The sequence below is a fragment of the Mytilus trossulus genome, chromosome 10 (assembly GCF_036588685.1).
Source record: "Mytilus trossulus isolate FHL-02 chromosome 10, PNRI_Mtr1.1.1.hap1, whole genome shotgun sequence".
Lineage (NCBI taxonomy): Eukaryota > Metazoa > Mollusca > Bivalvia > Mytilida > Mytilidae > Mytilus > Mytilus trossulus.
Genome location: NC_086382.1, coordinates 1,967,052 through 1,990,032, shown reverse-complemented (window position 1 = coordinate 1,990,032; position 22,981 = coordinate 1,967,052). Strand labels below are relative to the sequence as shown.

General features: G+C 33.1%; 1 protein-coding gene across 1 annotated transcript; it reads right to left on the bottom strand.

Moving 5' to 3' along the window:
* Nucleotides 1–20,438: 20,438 nt before the first annotated feature.
* Nucleotides 20,439–22,503, bottom strand: LOC134686713 (uncharacterized). The gene is made up of 2 exons (XM_063546416.1): nucleotides 22,385–22,503; nucleotides 20,439–22,016 (listed from the first exon to the last, which is right to left on the bottom strand). The coding sequence occupies exon 2, from the start codon at nucleotides 21,989–21,991 to the stop codon at nucleotides 20,531–20,533; it is 1,461 nt and encodes a 486-aa protein (XP_063402486.1). The 5' UTR covers nucleotides 21,992–22,016; nucleotides 22,385–22,503; the 3' UTR covers nucleotides 20,439–20,530.
* Nucleotides 22,504–22,981: the final 478 nt, after the last annotated feature.

Genomic DNA, 22,981 nt, shown 5'->3' with positions numbered 1-22,981 from the left:
ACGACGGGTGCCGCGTGTGGAGCAGGATCTGCTTACCCTTCCGGAGCACCTGAGATCACCCCTAGTTTTTGGTGGGGTTCGTGTTGTTTATTCTTTAGTTTTCTATGTTGTGTCATGTGTACTATTGTTTTTCTGTTTGTCTTTTTCATTTTTAGCCATGGCGTTGTCAGTTTGTTTTAGATTTACGAGTTTGACTGTCCCTTTGGTGTCTTTCGTCCCTCTTTTATTACCACTGGGTCGATGTCTCTGCTGGTGGACATTTTGTCCCCGAGGACATCATCCGCCCAGTAGCAAAACTACAATTGCATGAACTAACGAAGAACTAACAGGAAACTGGCTCGGACGTCGCCCAGTATAAAAAGGTCCGAAACAGACGTCACCATGGACACGGTGTCGTCTGATACGGCAGGTGTCCCCTCATCACCAGACATGACAAATAACCTACACACGACTCATTCAGATCATCGTCCTAGTGACAACAGCAATATTACACATATACAGCCTTGTTCAGTTCTCCTTAAAGACATTTTGGTTTTTGATGACACAGTACAACACTGTCGCATTTCAAAATGTGAGACCAAAGGCTGCATAACTTGTGCTATTTTAATTACAGATGCTGAATTCACTAGCAACTTGACCAAGAAGTCATATTTTATCAGAGGTTACGATGATCTGAATTGTAAATCGATAAATGTCGTCTACGGATTAGAGTGCAACCTTTGCGGCTTGGTATACGTCGGTGAAACGAAAGGAAGGCTAAACAAACGTATGTGCGGTCATAGATCAGACATTAACCTCAATGCTAACGACATTCTATAAAGGGTTTAGCTAGCTATAAAACCAGGTTCAATCCACCATTTTCTACATTAGAAAATGCCTGTACCAAGTCAGGAATATGACAGTTGTTACCCATTCGTTTGATGTGTTTGGACTTTTGATTTTGCCTTTTGATTTTTGATTTTCCTTTTTGAATTTTCCTCGGAGTTCGGTATTTTTGTGTTTTTACTTTTTTCTATACCAGCATTTCAATCAGCCCGATCATTCCATCGTTTCTATGACAGTTCGAATTATTGAAAAAATATACCATAGCTCGAACAATCCTAATCTTTCAACGACTCTCCGTAGACAAAAAGAAGACTACTGGATTAGACAATTGGGAACTGCAACACCGTATGGCTGCAATGACAAAATTGATGGTATAGGTATTCTATCCAGTCCTTCGTGTAACTCGGTGAATGTGATGAATATTTTCAACTCGACTCCTCGACGTAGACGTAGTCATGGCCATCGTCATTATACATCACCCTCTCTGCATGATGTCTCTATTAATGACTTGCTGCCATGCATACAAAAACCGTTAGGTATTCATCACATTCGCACGAAACTTTATTCATTACCCCTTTCAAAACTTCATTCTCTGTTCAATTTATGTTTGGAATCCACTGTAACAAACCCTCATTCAAACCAATACAAACTACAAGCTATAATTTTGGATATTGCTAGTCACAGACTTTTCAAGCCAGTTCGCATTGGAAAAGATGAAAAAGAGAAAAGATCTTTTCTAAATCTTTCCTTTGCCAACAAAGGTCTCGATGGCGTCAACCTAGGCAATATCCTTCATCATAAATTAGTTCAATCGAAAATACCTCCTTATTTCAAAGACCAGTCTGTACCAATAATTTCTTATACCTATACCAAACCTATTGCAACTAAAATTTTCAATTACAAACGCGTTTTGCAGGATCTCGATATTGACGACTTCAAGTCTAAACCTCCTGATTGCACTTGTGCTAGTTCCCAATTCACATATAATCCTGCTGGCCACGTTATTACCGGTGACCTTAACATTGTTAATAACACTTCTCTACGAAACGTGTTATCGAAAGGTCCGAAATATCGTGAGCCTAAATCCATCAATTGGAAACACAACTTTAAAATTTTGATGGATTCAGTCGAGGATTATGCCAGGCAATGGTCTAAGCGCGAGAAGGAAGACGTAGACACTCTATCCGAATGGATTAAGGCAGAGAGGTCATTAATACAAATCAGAATTAAGAAACTGAATGGGTCCATCAATGCCCATGCTACGTCAATCTTCAAAGATCCAAATGTTGCTAAACACCTATCTGACCTCCATGATGAATATGTTGTTGTCCCCGCAGACAAAGCCCCAAATAACATCGATTTTATCTGTAAAAGTCATTACATTAATTGCTTGATAAACGAGTTAGGTATAGACAATTTACTTGGAAACCCAACATATACCCTCACGACACTTACCAAAGAGGAAATCCTGGATAATCATAGGTCTGTTCTTTGTTCCTTTGGTATTTCAACCAAAGATGAAGAACTGGATCTTCCATCACTGTATTGGATACCTAAACTACATAAGTGTCCTTACAAACAACGGTATATTGCTGGGTCTTCCAAGTGCTCCACGAAACCCCTTTCTAAATTATTAACATCCATTTTATCAGCAATCAAAGACGGGCTTCAAAGTTATTGTGAAACTGCCTATTCTAGAGGTGGCGTGAATCAGATGTGGATACTTAAAAATTCCAAAGATCTTTTAGAGTACATACAATCTAACTCTCTTTCATTTTGTAACAGTATTAAAACATTTGACTTTTCTACTCTTTACACAAGTATTCCACATTCCAAACTAAAAGACAAATTAAAAGAGTTGGTATTACTTTGCTTCATAAAAAAGAATGGCCAACGTAGATACAAGTATCTTGTCTTAGGGAGGGATAAATCATACTTTGTAAAGAACCATTCTGATTCAAACAAAAAATTCTCTGAAACCGATATTATCAAGATGCTTGATTTCTTGATTGACAACATATTTGTTACGTTCGGAGGACGTGTTTTTCAACAGACTGTCGGCATCCCAATGGGAACAACCTGTTCCCCTCTACTTGCTGACTTGTTTCTTTATTATTATGAGGCTGACTTCATGCAGGAACTTCTTAGGAAGAAAGATAAGAAGTTAGCAATATCCTTTAACTCTACTTTCCGCTATATAGATGACGTTCTTTCACTAAACAATTCAAAATTTGGTGACTATGTGGATCGCATCTATCCCATCGAATTGAAGATAAAGGATACTACAGATACAGTTAAGTCGGCTTCATATCTTGACTTACATTTAGAAATTGACAATGAGGGTCGGTTGTAGACAAAACTACTGTTCATATCACATTTTACAAAATGTTTTGGTAATATTGTATTGCAACAAACCAACCTTAGGATTAGACATATACTAATACGAAGTAGTTTCATTTGTACCAGTATTTATACAGTAAACATGTAAGAACTATCACAGCATTAATAGAAAAGTGTAGTAAAGGTCATTATTACTTAAATTGTATCCTTGACATGAGATATTAGATATACCTGTAGGCAATCAATAACATACTGTGGACAAGAATATATTCGTTTTTCATTGAATACAAATAATTAAAGCACATTTATAATTATCACTAATCGTTATTGTCAGATACAAAAAAACTGTTCATTGCATAATTTTGCATTAGTAATTATATAATATATTAGTTATGGACTGATAATAAAACAGAAAGATATATCTCTGGGGTAATACCAAAAAGAAACAAACAAACTTGTCCTCAAAACAACAAACACACAAAGAGTTGATAGCACATCCCTAAACAGAACGCCCTGTAAAGTTTGTAGCGAGCGATAAGTATGTATCATCATTTTGTGAAAAACTATATGTACGCAATTGGCGGTGTTATGAAAAATAAGATTTCGCATAAATCATTGTTCTCATTAGCATGTCATTTTAAATGAATTTCTTTAGTACATACACATATCTAAATCACGTTTTTAACATCAGCGTCGAGTGTAAGTACATATGCAGATGATGCTGTTATATGGCTACATGGGAACGGAAAGCTTACCGCAGAAAATTTTAATTATCTTATGTACCTAAAGTTATGTACTATGAAAATGGCTCTATCTGTAAAAGTAGAGGAGTGGTAGTATTTCAAATTAAAATAATCTCAAAGAAAATAAAGAAGACATGGATTAAGGCAAACATATATCACCCTTCTTCTTTAAAATGTAATGTACATAGTTGTATACTCTGCAGAACCGTCCAATTGTTAAGATATGTTCTTTGATAACTGGATTGATAGTTACATACTTTATATAATTGATATAATAGATAAAAGGGGAAATATATCAGAAGAAATAAATAATTCAAAATTAAGAAATAAAAGCAATACGATTTCACCAAAGCAATGGGCACACATATATGTATACATATGAGGTAAAAGCAAAGGTCAAAATCTAGAACGCCAATGTTATATATGACCTAGAGTTATATTTCCAGGTCATAAATCAAGGGCTTCAAATCAAAAGACCATAGGTCCTAATTATATATGGTTTATGAGTTATATCACTATATGCCTAATTTTCAATATAAAGGGGATAAAGATCCAATTCATTGTTAGCATACACTTTCAATCAAACTATATGTGTTACGACGTGTTGCAACTTGCATTTTAATTAAAATATGTTGTCGATACCTTATACGCTTTTTGAAAGAAAAAAAATAAGCCAAAATTAAAATGTGAAATATTACCTTGTGCTCGGACCTTGACCTAATTTTCTTATTTCCGGATCAAGGACCTTAAATAAAAAAGATCCCAGGTCTCTATCACTTATGGTTTACAAGATAGAAATGCATATCACTGATATTAAATGCATAAGTGGAAATTACTCTCATATGGAGTGTTCATATCGCTTCGGTCAAAATAGGACAAATTAAACGAAGGATATAAGGAGCAATTTCAGAAAATAAATTTGTCGCCTTTTTTTTGTGGATACGGAGGAGATATAGTCACAAAGAAAACAGTGTTCGGGAGATAATTTTTTCAAAGAAAATTGTTCGTCCTACATTTTTTTGTAGCAGGGTGAAATTTAAAAGCGCTTGAACTATACGCTACAATATGAAAAATATCTAAGCGACATATTGCGAAACCAATATTAATCGTAAGAACAAATTTAAGCGGAAGAAAAAAAAAATATTTAAAAACCAATTGTTCAGAGAATAATTGAAGGTCTTTCAACATCAAAGAAAATTTCAAAAGAAGCTAGTTACTTTAAACTGATGCGATACATACGTGGTTTGGAAATACTTTTAAGTGAAATAAGGAAGATGATCTGCTACTTCCGATGAATTAAATATTTCTTCCGGTCTCAAATAAAGGCTTCTTTCACAAAGATTCCAAAAATACATATTTTCTATATACTATAGCCTTTAAACTAGGAGATAATTGTCCACTTCCGGTAGATCGAAAGTCATGTTTAGCCTTGAGTGATAGGTTAATGCATTTAAATTTTAAAAAAAAATATGATTTTTGTGTACTCTTTCATGAAAAAAATGCACAAATAGCTATTTTGGGTTCTCTCAAGGTCACCTCCGATTGTAAATTTTCATGGTCATATGTGAACTTACCTTTTGTTAAAGGTCTTATTGCTTTATAATGAACCAAGTTGAAGTAATATACCTTATCAATAAATATTTCAGGGACAGTGACTCCTATAAGATGCCATTGGATTGTTTCCGACCAAAGGTAACATATCTTCATTACAATAAAGCAAAAAGTTGCACTTGTTCTTTTGTATCTATCTTTAACAGTGTTTGAGAAAATGCAAAAAAAAGGAAAAGTACAAATTTAGAACTTGAGCTTGACCTTTGACCTTAACCTCATTTTCTAAGTTAGGGCACCGGGACCTTATTAATTAAAAAGTTCCACGGTTATACGGTTAAAGGTTTATGAGTTAAAAAAAAAATACCGACAAATTTATTTCAAAAGGTAGATAACTCCAATAGAATATCATCGAAATCCAAAAATGTATGAAGATGTAACGAACAATGTGTAAAAAGAATTGTGTCGATATTTGTTTATGGTTACGAAGGACATGCACACATTTGATTAACAGTGAATAGGAAGATAACTCTTACAAAGAAAATTGTTCGGCTTAGCAGGATGAAATTTAAAAGTGCATAAACTATACGATGCAATATAAGAAATATTTAAGCGACATATTGTAAAACAAAAATTTCAAATTTCGTCGGAAATTATTTTTCATAATATTCAGTAAAAAAGGTCGTTCCACAGAAAATGTGGAAAAACAAATTGATAAGAACAAATACAATTGGTCTTCCCACAGGAGAGATATGAATAAAAAAAAATATAACCGAAAATACTTTTCTTGGAGTAGCAAAGACTAATTGTTTAATGTATTCAGATATATATTTAAACCAATGTATTCTATTTGTTAATTTTACTGAATGTTCTTACCGGGTATGCAGTGGTAATATAACCGGTAAACTTCATGGATTGATATACATCAACATGATCAAGTTTAATTGTTAAACAGCAGTATGTGCAATAATGTATCAATTAGAGTGTTGAAAAAATATATGTTACATATCAAAACAGTCTTGTATAAATTTTACTACACCAGATAATTAATTTCTCCTCAGTGATCCTCATGATCAAAAGATTACTTTTTTTTGGTGGGACAATAAGAAAACTTTCATGTTGTTTGTTAGTTGCACAATAAGAAAATTTCATGTTGTTTGTTAGTTGCACAATTTAAACAATTTTTTGAATGAAAACAAAAGGACATAGAAATCTGATTGGTAGGTCGGTCCGGGTTGAAGTCCCGCATTTCCACAGTAACCACAACAGATAATATATAATATATAGGTTACCGTAGGCCTTCAACCATGAGCAAGGCTCATACCAATGTGAAACAATTCGAACGAGAAAACTAACAGCCTAATTTAAGTACAAAAAATGAACGAAAAACAATTATTTAACATATACATAAACGACATCACTGAATAAAAGGCTCCTGATTTGGAACAGGCACATACATACAGAAGTTGTGACGGGGTTAAACATGATCCCAACCATCCGCCTCACCTTAGACAGTAAAAATGTCAGAACGAACTATAAAAATCCGTTGAAAAAGGCTGAACTCATCAGATGGATAAAATACATATACTACAAATAAATTTACTCGGATCGTATCTAAATTTCTGGGCACGGTAAACAACATTTCTGTAAAAATGAGGATGTGCACCCTGTTTGAAATAAGTTTTTTACAGGTACAACCAAACTTCAAAACCAAATATGTATATCTATGGATGAACTACGTAAAGAATTTAAGTAACGAAATACCTGGCTTAATAATTTACCAGGTATACATATATGTGGTAGAGTGGATTTTTATCATATTAATCATTTATATATTTGATATGTTTTATAGGTAAGTCCTTGACACCATTAATTATATTCTTTCATTTGCAGAGTAGTTTACTTAGTTTACCTTTATTCTATTGATTGCCTATTGATTGCCTATTGATTATTCATTGATCCATAAAATCTAACTGTTTACCTTGTAGCATTTACCTATTATTGATTTTACTACCAGTACTTACTGTTCACTAGAGGGTATAGGTTTTCTTGTATTCTGATTGGTTTATTAATCCTTGCTCCCAGTTTTTTGGTGGTAGTTTTAAAAACAGTAATGGAGGATTGATGTCTTTGTTGTGATCTTGATATATTCGTATGATTTGATGCACTTTGTGCTAATAGACTTTATATTGTGTTTGATTATTAGTTCCATAAGTTCTATGGATTAGTATAGTGAAGGAATTCATTCTGGAGCAGGATATCATGACTTTATATGGTAAGTTACATTTTGTACTCTTTGAGGTGTCTTGGATGAACTGGATCCTTAACTTTAAAATGAATGTTTATTACATGCATTTTGGTAAGATTCCCAGCCCTATGAAAGAGTGTGCTTTGAGTGTTGTTTGAATCTGATTTTTTTGAGAGATTTTAGTATAAATATTAGAAAGAGAGATTTAATCTGTTTTTATGAATGACCTTGACCTTTTGTCATGCAGTCATGAAATGACATTGGTATATCCAATGTGATTTGGTTAACAGTACAATTGTACTTGTACTTAATGTTTTTAGTATTGAAATAAGATTACTTATCTATAATTGTGAATTCGAGATGAAAGATAAAGATTAGTATAATTTGCTATGAATTGTATAATGCCTTAACGATATTAAAGTCAGATTACTTATTATTGTCATACATTGTTTACAGAACCATATTTGATGTGAACCTCTGTTACCATTACTGTAGAAGTATGCAGATCGTTACTGTTAGTATTGTGTAGACTGTCGATGTTAGTTATTAAACTCAGTTCCACAGACTGGTGTGTTTATGTTTACTTGAAATAGCATAATATACAGTGTTCATGTAAGACAGTGAAGAACATTTCATAAAATATAGAGTTATTTACCGTTGATATATATGCTATGGTTATTTGTAGAATATGGATCTACATATATCTATTTAGTTAATTGAAATAGTGTTATATGATCTTGACATTATAGTAGTATGTTTAATTGTCAAAGCTGATGCTTGTATATGAACGATGAGTGAACATTTGCAAGTGTTAATTATCATCAGGCATGTCATGTCACCTTGTGTATTGATATTGTATAAGAACTATAAACATTCAATGTTCTGATTTAATGTTAATCTGCAGTAATGTTATAAGAACTGTAACACAGTTTAAAAAGTAACTTTAGATTTAATGTGTTTAATAAGTATCTTGTTATATTTTGTAGGGTTTTTAATAATTATATGATTACATCATTATTGAATAAAGAACCCTAGACTAAGATGAAATGGACTTGTTATTATTTGACCGTCCAGAAATCACCTTTTACATACATACATTCGTTTAAATAAAAAAAAAAACGCCACAACAGACACGGGAATAGCGAACGCATTGTGAAACATTAACATCGAAAGGGACATCACCATCCAAAAAGGGAAAATTAACAATAGGGAAGGAAAAATTGTCCCTTTTGTCGAAAATTTTAGTGTGACGTTTCCCGTTTAAAGCTGAAGTATCTCAATCTAGGAAAGAACATTTATTACCGTTTAAGTTTAATTGATTTGAAGTAAGTACCTTCGGGTTAATATCCGTAGTTTATTGAGAAAATTCTTGATTATTTAACTAAAAAATATCATCAAGATAACGGTCAAGGGTTGCTGAATTTATCAATTAAATGCAATTTAGACGGGTCTTTACTGAGTTTGTTCATACAATGTGTTTCATAACAATACAAACACAAGTCTGCTATTAAAGGGGTGCAATTAGTGTCCATATGAATGCCTACAACCTGTTGATAAACTTTGTTGCCGAAACGTACATAAATACCATCAAGGAGACAACGAACAGCTTCAATCATCTCATCAAACCTCCACTAAGTATATCTAGCATTTATGACTTTCTCATTAGAGAAGAAGGCTTTAAATGAGTTGCAGCAAATAAATTTCCATTCAGATTTACCGAATGACCATTTAATTAAATAGGACACATTTGTTTGATAAGATTGTTTGGAAGTTTAGTGTAAAGAGTAGAAAAGTCAAAACTGTCAAAAGAATAAAAAGGATCCTGAAAAGCACGTAATTTATCTAAAACATCCAAGAATTGTTTACACTTCAAAAATAGTTAATACAACTATTTTCATATATTTAATTACAAAAGTTTATGATCAGCTCTTTGATAGTAGTTAAGGAATTGTGAAGCTGTAAAACACTTACAAGAGGCCGAAATCAAACGATATTTTACTGGGTTTTTATGTGTAGTTTAGGTAACCAATACATAGTTGGGACCTTTAAATGTTAAGAAGAAGCCTTAAGCTGTGATGTGGTTATGATATTTTTGTTTAAAATGTTACTCTCTTTTGGACGCGTGGACTTGAACATGTTGAATGCAGATGAATATATAAATAAATTTCATTCTTAAGAACGTCCCTGTAGTATTTACGGCATACCATACAATTCTATGTATGTTCGCGTTTGTTTTGTAGAAGTTCGCGATCACTCAAAGTGTATCTGTTGTTGTTCTTCCATTTATCCCTCCTTTAGTTGGTGTGTTTCCCTCAGTGTTAATGTGTGACCAGGATTTAAATCAGTTAAATGGATTTATGCCTATTGAACCGCGATATATTGATATTGCCTTACATTACGTATATGTCAATGTTAACCATGGCTGTCAAAACAATAACAGTACAACTTTTTTTTATATATACGGTGCAGGAAATGCTTACCCTTCCGGAGCACCTGATTTCACTCTTATTTCTTATTTATAACTGTTTATGTTAATGTCTTTTGATTATTTGAGTCTGTGTTTATTCCTTGGTCTTGATTGATATTGTCTTTTTACTGCAACGGAGTTTAGGTTACACAGTGTTATTCTACGATTCTTTTTTTTTCTTCTCACACTTTTTGACCGTGCTAGGAATTAAATGGGCCAATGATAGAACAACGCATTAACGAGGATTGCATTGCAGTTTTGAACCTGACTTTGGAATGTTTCAAGATGGTCACCGTTTTTATAGAAAATTCAAAAAAGTAAAACAACGTAAATATTTTAATAACTTGGTAGTACAACCTTTTTGAAGTGATACCTGGTATGCTTAAATGTGCAGTAAAGAGAAATTCTAAAATGGCCACCATTGTTGTGAACATAGGGAAAGTTTAATATTAATCTTGTGGAAAAACGCATAAAAGATTCATTAAAACCAAATAAAACTAACATGAAATTAAACAAGTGAAATGGATAGTATATAAGTAATTTTATAAAATGAGTCAATGTAACTGTAAATTATTGTATTGTTTATTTGTATATTTCTATGTTCTGAATAGTTTTGCATTTTTTTTTGTACTGTATTCCTGTCATGAAATGTTGTCCTTTTAATAGTATATTCAACATTGCCATAAAAGCACAAGGTTTAACTAGCCACAAAACCAGGTCAATCCAAATGTCCTGTACCAAGACAGGAAAATGGAAGATGTTATATAATAGTTCGTTCCTGTGTGTGTTGAATTGTTGTTTGTTTCTGTTACACGTTAGTGTTTCTTTTGTTTCTTTGTTTTCCTCTTATAGTAGATGTGTTTTCTTCGGTTTAAGTTTGTAAAACAGATTTTTTTCTCTCAATGATTTATGACTTTTGAACAACGGTATACTACTGTTGTCTTTTGGCATTTTAGAATGAGCATTGCAACCCTCGAAACAGGAAAGAAGCTATTTTTACTTAATTCTAAAAGTTAAAAAAAAATCTACAAAATTTTAACGGGTATGTCCTGATGTTGCATTTCTGTTGGAGTTTCTTACACCTGGTAAATGACAGGGCTTCCATAGAAACTGTTATAATGATAACAAAACAAATGTTCCATTCTTCATGAACATTTGCAGACAGAGGAATCTGAATGTACATGTGCATGCAATGTTGAAAACTTTAAAGTTGGTGTATTTATAGTAATGTAGCAATTGGTGGCAAGCCTGCCATCTGCTACACTGCTCGCAATGTCAAATTTATTTACTATTATTCTTTGTTATTCAATTGTGTGGTCATTGTGTTAAATGAGCGCAGGTGCATTGTCTGTTTGTGTTATTCTTGAAAAGGTTATTAAATTTGTAATTTGAAAGGAGAAAAAAACATACTTTCAATTATTCACTCTGGAGGTAAGAGATGAAATCAAGCAAATTAAGTTCAAATTCATGTTGACAAGAAACAAAACAGATATGCCAAGTTTAACATATGGAGTATATTAAAGATCTGAAATGTCTGAACAAATTAACGAGAGATACGTATTTATGATCGGTTTGGCAGTATATGAACTTTATCTACATCATACAAATATCTACAGCACTGCAACATTAACTAATCTTTATAGTTTTTATGAAACAATCACATAAACCTGGCGTCCTTAATGAGTTTTTTTTAAAGGAGACAAATATCTATAGCACGTTTTAAATTATTACTAAAATATATTGGCCGATTAGAAATAAACTCATTATTAATTAGACAAGAATATATCGAATAAGGCAAACAACAATAACATATTCATGTTTCATACCACTATACAAAAAAAGACAAAAATTCAGCAACATGTATCTTATTTAAAACAATAGCTAACTAAAGTGCCCTATATCGATGATCAATTCAGGGTCCAGAAACAGTCATCGTTTGCTCATTCCAATTCAAAATTCAGTAATGAGTCGAGCATTATCCATTGGAGACTAAATATCGGTAAGGTCACTGTTCGGTATTTAAAAGTAAATAAAGCCCGAAAAGGTAGCCTTAAAGTTAAGCAAGGTAAGGTTACCGTTCGGTATTCAATAGTAGATGAAGCCCAGAAAAGGTAGACTTAAAGTTGACAAAACTAAATAAAAAATCAATCAGATCTTAATGAAAAAACAAAATTTGTGTAAAAAGTGTAAACAACTAGAAGAGAGGCATCATTGTGTTTCTGTCATACAATTGTACGTGGCCTATATACCATATCATTGATGTATTGTGGCGAATCTGATAATTGTTTTTAACTCTTCATAGATCACAAAATATTGGTGATTTTATTTTTAATTTTAAGACATAATTCTTTCGTGCCATACTATAATTCTATTTAAACATGAGTAGGCGACTTTTTTGTCAATATCTTAATACCGAGCGTTCGTACATCTTTTTTTTTTAATAGTTTAAAAACATAGATCTCCACATTTGTGTTTCTTGGTCCGTACACCTCTCTCTTAAGGGCATACGATACAGTTTTGAACCTGTATTTACAAGTTCGTGAAAATTTGCATATAGGCTAATTTTTACCTGATGAAATCAAATATGTAATAAAAAATATACCTCCATGTGCTACTTTTTGAGTAAAATGAGGTCGAAATTTTGTATGTTTGCTCAAAATTCAGATTTGTGGCCGTAATTTCTTTTTCGAAAGAAAGACATAACTTTTTTGTTATAAAAGATAAACACAAATTGTTTTTTGTTAAATAATCGGTAATTTCTGTATTTTATAAATATTATAAAAAATTTGCAATTTTTTATTCAGAAATTTATCAAATGTTCATGAATTGAGGAAAAAACGTCATTTTTTACTGCATGTTTATCAAAATTAAAAAAAATCCTCTATTTACAGTTTTATAAAATTCGGGTCACATATTTTCCCTGCAAAATGAAACAAAATGCCGTTTTGAAAAATAGGGGTCCATGAACTCATTTTCAAATTAAATCAGTTTGAATGATAAAAATCAGTCGAAAAATGCATCTTTTCCCGATATATCACAGTTTGACGTCGCGAAAATAACAAATTACGTTAGCAACGTGATTATCTCCCCTGTAACTGTATCGTATGCCCTTAATGACTGATTTTCTTACACCTGTATGTGTGTGCTCGTCTGTACATCTGTTTGATATATATTTTGCTTTACTATGTAAGTCTTATATTAACGTCTGCATTAGCCTGTATTTCTATGTCCTGGAAATTTTTGCATTTACTTCTGCTGTATTCCTGTTATGTAATGTTGTCATTTTAAGGTGGTACCCAACACTTTCACTAAAATTAATTTGGCTCGTTTAATTTTACTAAAATTTTGTCAAAGTTAAAACTTTGACCCTTTAACAAAAATATAAGAATTTTGAAAATTTTGAACCAACCGTTTTGTCAGAAAAATTACACTGGTTATAGAGCAGTTCGACAAACAAACACCAATTTTGATCATTGAGAAGCTTAATATTTCTTTATCAACACAATGTAATTAAAACGTTTAGCTGACTTTACAGAGTTTTCTCCCTGTTGTGTTAGGTACCACCTTTATGGAATATTCAAAATTGCCATAAGAGCATAAGGTTTGGTAGCAACAAAACCAGGTCAACCCACCATTTTTTTCTTATAATAGCCTGTACCAAGTCAGGAAAATGAAGGATGATATGTTATAGTTCGTTATTGTGTGTGTTGAATTATTGGGGTTTTTTTTGTTACACGTTAGTGGTTTTTTTTTTGCTTCGCTGTTTTCCTCTTATACATGTTATAGTAGATGTGTTTATCTCGGTTTAAGTTTGTAACACATATTTGTTTTCTCTCAAATAAGAGACTTTTATTTAATTATAAAATTTATAAAAAATCCACAGAAATGTTAGCTGGTATGTCCTGATGTTGCAGGTTTTTTTGGAATTTCTTACACCTAGTAAATATATAAATGGCAGGGTTTCCATGGAAACTGGTATAATGATTAAAAAAAACATATTTTACATTCTTCATGAAAATTTACTGACAGATGTATTTGAATGTACTTGTACATGCAATGTTGAAAGCTTTAAAGTTGATGTCGTTAAAGTAGCAATTGGTGGAAAGCCTCCCATCTGCTACACTGCTTCCAATGTCAACTCTATTTATTAGTATTCTTTGTTATTCAATTGTGAGGTCAATATGTCATATGAGCTCAGGTGCATTGTCTGTATGTGGTATTTCTTGAAAATATTATCAAATTTGTTATTTGGAAAGAAAGAAAAACATACTTTCTCTGATTCGCACTGGAGGTAAGTGATGACATCAAGTAAATAAATATCAAATTAAAGTGCATAAAAAAAAACCAGATATGCCAAGTTTAACATATGGAGTATATTAAAGATCTGTAATGTCTGAACAAAGTAACGAGAGATACATATTTATGATATGTTCGGCAATATTTGAACTTTATCTACGTCATACAAATATCTACAGCACTGCAACATTAACTAATCTGTATAGTTTTTATGAAACAATCACATCAACCAACATCCTTAATGAGTTTTTTCAATGGATGCAAATATCTATAGCACATTTTATAACAATATTACTAAATTTAATGGCAGATTAGAAATAAACTGAATATTAATTAGACAAGAACAACATGGCCTTTATAAAATAACATAAAACATGTTTCATACACTTTACAGAAGATTTTTTTTTTAGCAATATGAATCTTATTCAAAATAATAGCTAACTTAAGTGAATAAGCAATTCAGGCTACACAAACAGTCATCGTTTGCTCATTGCATAAAAAAAATCAGTAATGAATCAAGCATTATCCAGTGGAGACTAAATATCGGCAATGTTAGGTCACTGTTTGGTACTCAATAGTAAATAAAGCCCGATAAGATAGCTTTATAGTTAAGCAAGGTAAGTTAACCGTTCACTCGTCTCTATATTTAATTTGTTTATTTATATACATTACATGTGTCTATGCACATTTGCGTTTTTTGGACTGTAAATTGAACCTGTCGCTATTTGCTTGTGCGTGTTGGTTCTTTCGTCTGTTTCTATATATCCATGCATGTTTGCTTGTCCCTCTTTCTACGTACACATTTGTTGTTATGTTCAAATGTCTCTATACGTCTGTGTTCATTGGTTTTTCCCTGGTCTCTATACATCTGTGTAAGTTGGTATGTTCTCCTGTCTTTATACGTCTGTGTATGTTGGTCTTTCCCCCCGTCTCTATACGTCTGTGTCGGTTGGTCTTCTCCCCTGTCTCCATACGTCTGTGATCGCTGGTCTTTTCACCTGTCTATATACGTTTGTGTTAGTTGGTATTTTCAGATGACTCCATACGTCTGTGTGCATTGGTCTTCCCCCTGTCTCTAAACGCTTGTGTAAGTTTGTATGTTTAAATGTCTCTATACTTCTGTGTTCATGGGTCTTTTCCTCTGTATATATACGTTTGTCTTAGTTGGTGTGTTCAGATGTCTCTATACGTCTGTGTAAGTTGGTATGTTTAGATGTCTTCATACGTCTGTGTAGGTCGGTCATTTCCCCTGTCACTATATGTCTGTGTTAGTTGGTCTTTTCCACTGTCTCTACACGTCAGTGATCGCTGTTCTTTACCCCTTTCTTTATACGTTTATGATCCCTGGTTTTTACCCCTCTCTATACGCCTGTGATCGCTGGTATTTACCCCTTTCTCTATACGTCTGTGATCGCTGGGTTTTACCCCTTTATCTATACGTCTGTGCTCGTTGGTCTATACCCCTGTCTGTATACTTCTGTCCTCGCTGGTCTTTCCCACTGTCTCTATACGTCTGTGACCGCAAGTCTTTACCCCTTTCTCTATACGTCTGTGATCGCTGGGTTTTACCCCTTTATCTATACGTCTGTGCTCGTTGGTCTATACCCCTGTCTGTATACTTCTGTCCTCGCTGGTCTTTCCCACTGTCTCTATACGTCTGTGACCGCTAGTCTTTACCCCTTTCTTTATACGTTTATGATCGCTGATTTTTACCTCTTTCTCTATACGCCTGTGATCGCTGGCCTTTCCCACTGTCTCTATACGTCTGTGATCGCTGGTCTTTACCCCTTTCTCTATACGTCTGTGATCGCTGTGTTTTACCCCTTTCTCTATACGTCTGTATTCTGTGGTCTTTTCCCCTGTCTGTATACTTCTGTGTCTGTTGGTCTTGTTTTGCTTCTGTGTGTCTTTTTTTGTATGTACGTACAACTTTTACGTCCGACTCAATGGTCCGTACACCTGTCTCTATGTGTCTGTGTTTGTTAGTCAATACACCTGATTATATATGTATGTGTTTGTTGATCTGCGCACTTGTTTATATGTGTCTGTGTTTGTTAGTCTGAATATAAAAGAAGATTTGATATGATTTTTTGATGAGAAAACTCTTCAAACAAGACCAAATGACACAGAAATTAACAACTATAGGTCACCGTACGGCCTTCAACAATGGGCAAAGCCCATACCGCATAGTTAGCCCTAAAAAGCCCCGAAATGACAAATGTAAAACAATTTAAACGAGCAAAAATAACGGCCTAATTTATGTACAAAGAATTAACGAAAAACACTTCAATAAACGACAACCACTGAATTACAGGCTACTGCAGACTTGGGACAGGCACATACATACAGAATATGGCGGAGTTAAACATGTTAGCGGGATCCCAACCATTCCCTAACTTGGAACAGTTGTGTAGCAGTACAACATATTATAAGCGAACTATAAAAAGCAGTTGAAAAGTACTTAAATCATCAGATGGATACAAATAGAAATACATCTAACAAAAACCAGTTGACGTGGCAGGATACTTGAATATCCCAACAACGAAAAGACACTAAGTACTGCTCTGAGAGTAAAATTCGAAAATTTGTTCCCTGCTAGCGTTGGGAAAGCCCATCACCCTCTTTTTTTAAAGAGGTGTTTTTTAATGCAGGCATATGATTGAACCACCTCTTTATCATACTTGTACGTATCCCCTTTTAAAAATGACATGATCTGCTCCTGCAATTATGCTGATAGTTTTCAGTGATCATGTGTAACAAATGATGTAGTCAAAAGGAGATAAAGATAAGTATGTGTTTATTTTAAACTATTTCTTCCTCTTTTCTTTATCATCTCAACTTGATTTTGATTATTTACGTAGTAAATGTTATATTGACCTTACATATTATCAAACTTTACCTCTGCAATCTATTTCAATATCCATTAGATAAACACAGTTGCGTATGTTTATCTCTGTACGTTTTGTTTATCAAATTATTTTATTTTCATCCTCGTAATTCGAGGTTGATAATTAATTTACATTGTATATCCTAGCATTTATATTCAATTAATATGTATTTCTAATATGCAATTTTTTTTTTATGTCTTCTGAATATTTATACATATATATATTTCTAGTATCTCAAAAGCAAGCGCATGTTTTTGAAACTTATAGAAACTGGCATTTAAGAAACACCGAAGGAAAGCGTATGTGATATTTTGCTTAATTTATATATACGAGAAAGCGCCTAAAATGTATACAAATTTTCAAAACAGCTGAGATGCCCTGACGTACGGTGACCCTATCTTTTCTTCTGATATTCTCAAAGCATTGTCTGAAAGCTATCTTTTCCTTAAGTATTTAACAATTCTGTCATTTTGTTTATTTTCTAATCACAAAATGGTGTTTTTTTTCATGTATAATCAATACACAATTTGTCATTTTGTCACGTCCTGTAGCTGGAGAAAATGCACGGTGACCTATCATTTTCATTATATTTTTCAACATATATCAATAGATATAAAGTTTTGGCAAAGTATGAACAAATTCTATTATTTTCATGTTAGACTCCCATATCACCTTAAATGAAGTACATGTACATATCTCACAATTGATACGATATTACAGGGCTTGTATTTCTTATCCTGATTTTCTTAATATTGGTAGCTGCTTACTAGAAAGATATTACAATAAAAGTTCCAAGTGGTTAAGTTGATATCATACCTTTAAAAGTTTACGGACGCCATCATTCTGTTTAACAGATGACAAGGTAAATGTTCCAATTATCGTAAGTACAATCCCGTTCTCTTTCCCCAAATGAAACATATCAAATTAGACTTATCACTAGTGGTGTACTCTCATGAGAAACACACTGGGTGCAACATGAAGACACGCTCTTTCTATCAGTTTAATTGAGGTTTGGAGCTGGCATGTCAGTAACTTCTAGTAGTCTGTTGTTATTTGTGTATTATTGTCATTTTTTGTTGCTTTTTTTGTTTCATATTATGACATTAAACTTGTAGTATTCTCTTAAACTGAGTGTTACTGTGCCCATTGTTGTACGTTTGTTTTTCTTCACTGCTATAGAGATATATGGGGAGGGTTGAGTTCTCAAAAAACATGTTTAACCCGGACGCATTTTTGCGCCTGTCTCAAGTCAGGATCCTCTGTACTTTGTTAGTCTTGTATGATTTTGAATTGTAGTTTCTTGTGTATAATTCGGAGTTTAGTATGAAGCCCATTATAACTGAACTTTTACACATATTTTGTTTAGGGGCCAGCTGAAGGACGAATCAGGTTTCAAGAGTCTATCGCTTGATTGATGACCCATCGGTGTCCTTCTGTTGTGGTCTGCTCTATGGTTGGGTTGTTGTCTCTTTGAAACATTCCCAGGTCCATTCTCAATTTGATGATATACTAACGTTCCTGAGCACCTGAGATAACCCCTGGTTTTGCTGTGGTCCGTTTTGTTCAGTCTTTAGCTTTGGATGTTGTGATGTGTGTATTGTTTTTGTCTGTTGGTCTTTTGTTTCTATTTTTTGTTGTCGGTTCATTATAAACTTATGAGTTTGAATATTTATTTGGTATCGTTCGCCTCCCTGTCACATGCACTAGTCTAAACATTTAAAGTTCTGAATCTCACCGAATGTGGACGAGTTGTGAGTGAACTATTTTGGGGCCCTTTATAGCTTGTTGTTCGGTGTGAGCCAAGGCTCCATGTTGAAGGCCGTACATTGACCTATAATGGTTTACTTATTCTTAAATTGTTATTTGGATGGAGAGTTGTCTCATTGGCACTCACGCTACATCTCCCTTTATCTATTAACAGAGAATGCCCAGAATCTCCGATCTTCAGTCAACAATCTGTATTCGTAATTTTAACAAGTATGTATTCGTGGATTTTTGTAAGTACGGTATTCTACCATTATTTTAAAGTTTAGTATTATTTCTGTACAACACACAATGACATCACTTTATTTTTTGTTCGTTTATGTGTCGCCGATTGTGTGAGACCCTAATAGCAGGTAGTCAATATCGTCAAACCACCCTTAATAGTCGTGAAGTGTTTTTGTTAGGCAGCTCATTGAGATTGATACTAGCATAAGAATAGTTGAAATAATACAAAAATGCCACGTTTAACGCCGCTCTGTGTTTTTGTGCCTGTTCCAAACCAGGAACCTCGGTTAGAAGATTCTTTTGTCCAAACTTAAATGTTGTTGTTTTTTATGTTATTTGGTAGATTTGTTTTCGATTTAAAGAAACTATCATACATTGAAATGTAAAGACACATGCTTTTTATTGAATACCTTATGTGTACCTTTAACATTATTTGGTTTTTTTTGTGTTGTTAGGTTTTTGTCTCATTGACATACACCTCCCTCAAATCTCTCTTTATTAATGATCATCGTACACAGGCAAAATTGCAACACATGTAAACGTATGGGAAACGCATGGTTTCAAACACATGTTTACCACCTGTTACTCAAAACACATGGTGAAACACATGTTTACCATACGTTTTCAAAAAGGAACATGCGTTGCAATTTTCCCTGTGTACGTATATATATATGTTTTCTTCCATTGTGATATGGATATTTGAAAGTTTATCATATATAGCTACATATTAATAAATGGAAAATGGAAATAGGAAATGTGTTAACGAGACAACAACCCGTCCATAGAGCATAAAACAGCACAAGGTCCCTTCAGTTTCGAAATGATCAAGAAAAAATTTAAAGTGTTCCCTTAAAAATCATTTAATTCTTGTTACTGTCTGATTTTTAATAATAAATTGTGTATGATATTGTATACATAAGATATTAATATCAATTTAATTTCAAACAACACAAGCATATTGAATTTCATAAGTGTATGAGGTAACTCAGGTTACAATATAAAGGTCAAATTTTAAATCCCTAACGGCGTATTTCTGATTGTTTGGTTTAAAAACTTTTTACTTAGACTATGTTTTTAAGAAACGCATAACAGAATTAATTTTTCATATTTTTTAATTCATAATATAAATAACAATGTATAAATGCATAACAATTATAGAAATATATATTGAAGATCAACATTGACATTAGCGCTTAATTTCTTTAAATTCTGTATCATAAAATGGGACTACATTTGTATAAGAGGGCACTTTAATGTCACAAAGGCCTTGTACTGGTAAATTGAAATTGTAATTTAGAATTCGTTTCCAGCTATTAGTTTCAGTGTCATAGCAATTTCTTTCAAATTGACCGGACGAGGAGCTGCCAACGGTATAAACCATATTTCCATCAGAATACATTGTAATGTTCGTTTCCTTCGCGATCAAGTCGGAACACGAAGAGAAAATGTTTGAAACTATATCCAACTTAAGAAAATATCCTTCACTAGAAGCAATATAAATGTTTTTGTCATGTAGGATTGCCTTGCAATCTGAGCATTTCTTTGGAAACTCGGCAATAACCCGGATGGATCTGTCATTTGGACTGAAAACAAGAACGGCTAAGCACGGTTTATTTTCCGGTGATGACATCGACTCTCCTATTATGTAAATTTCATCTTTGTAAGCTAAACACGGAGCAGAACGGAGTGTTATATGGTCTGGTATTTTTACTATAACTTTCCATCCATTTTTCTTGAATAGTTTTCCTTTGTGCGATTTTGTATCGAGTTCTTCAATTTCGTGCACATTTTTGTAATTGTGATGTCCGCCTATTGCATAAACACAGTCTCCCATTGAAACTAATGTACCTTGAGATCGATTATGAACTAGATTTTCACAGCTTTCATGCTTGTTGACAATTGGGTCGTACCTGAAGACATGTTTACCAGACGCGATATAAACATATGGCGCGTCTGTTTCGTCCTTCTGAACACATGTAACAGAATAATCTCCTTTTATGTTATTACTTTTGAAAAGACTGCGATGACAGACGACTTCTCCATCGCAGTTGAACACAGCAGTAACTACGCCAGTTTTTGATTTTGAAGCAGACGACATAAGCATCGCGTGATATGTGGCGCACTTTCTTTTGATTTCTTGTTTGGGATTTTCAGTCCTTCTTCTTTGAACAACTTCAAGAAGTCTGCAGTACGTTGACATTCGGGGTTCGTGATTGCAGCCATGCCATTTCTGTAACGCACGAAAAATGTCCTTATGTCTAGTTATATTATCAATATTACAAAGGGTATCTAGATCATCTTCACTGAGACGTGTGAATGATTCAGTATTCCAGAGATTGTCAAAGTTTTCATATACCATTTCTGTTGCAGTTTTCACCAGACTAAGTAATCCAAATCGGCTTGCAATTTCTAGCGCGTCTACACAATTAATGGCATTGATATGCTTCAGTAAGACGTCTTCACATGCAGTTTTCAATGGCGGAGACATAAAACCAACTTCCAAGTAATACACGATATTGTCAGTGGCAAGAATACCTTCTGGTACGACTCCGGTCTTTAGAATCTCCACAACGTGCTTACGGACATGTTCTGGGTAACTGTTGACTACCATTTCGCATTTGTCTACATAGATCGTGGCCTCATGCATCTTCAGTGTTCACATTAAAGTTATCCTATAAAACAAAGAAAATGTGTAAGTACAATATGTTTGAAGGAGAAACGACAAAGGCCGTGTTAAGTGTTTATTTCCGATCATACAGATTAGCTGAGCGTGAGATATTATTCAAAGGTATCAAAAGCTATCGGATGTGTTAAGCACTTCACTACTGATTTTCATATTTATATTATAAATTTTATAATTGTGTATATACATAAAAGATAAGACAAAGAGAACAACAAATCTGAATAACAGATCGAACTTGTTAAAAAAAATATTTGAACACGTCCAGTTTTTTTTTTTCTCTTTTAAAAAAATCATTTAGATAAAAATAAAAACATATCTACAAATGATATAAATTATTGAAATATATGGATGACTTACCTTTAGATAAAATGTTGTTTGTCCTACAAGTAAAATGAAATCTGTAATAAATCTGTGACGCTTTCAATACTTTGTTCAGTTTGATTCTTTGTTTTGGTATGATTCAACACCTGTGTAGAGACGCTTTTATATCGGTTTTTTTAAAATTCAATTGTGGAAATATTTTAAATTTAAAAATAGATATTGGTATATGATTTTTCTTGTCATATTTAAAAATAGATGTAAACACAGGTAAATAGGGATTCCCCTACCTGGTTTACCTGTATTAAAAGATCATTGAGGATTATTAAAAACTCTTGGTTTCCAGAAGCACAATGCGAATTTGATGTTTGTTTAAAAGCTACTATGGCCACAAACAAAACTTAAAAGACGTCAATTAAACATGTTAAACAACATATAATATACTTCAAGTCAAATTAACTAATTATATATTGAGATATGAACATGGGGTAGTGATCAGTAATTAATCCTGAAATTATCATATCTTCCACGTGTAAACTTTAATTTCACAACAATTTGAAAAAGAAATGACGCAACCAATTGGAAATTTTTTATCTGCTTTAGTTTTTATGTTTGCTTTTAGTGCTAATGCATGTG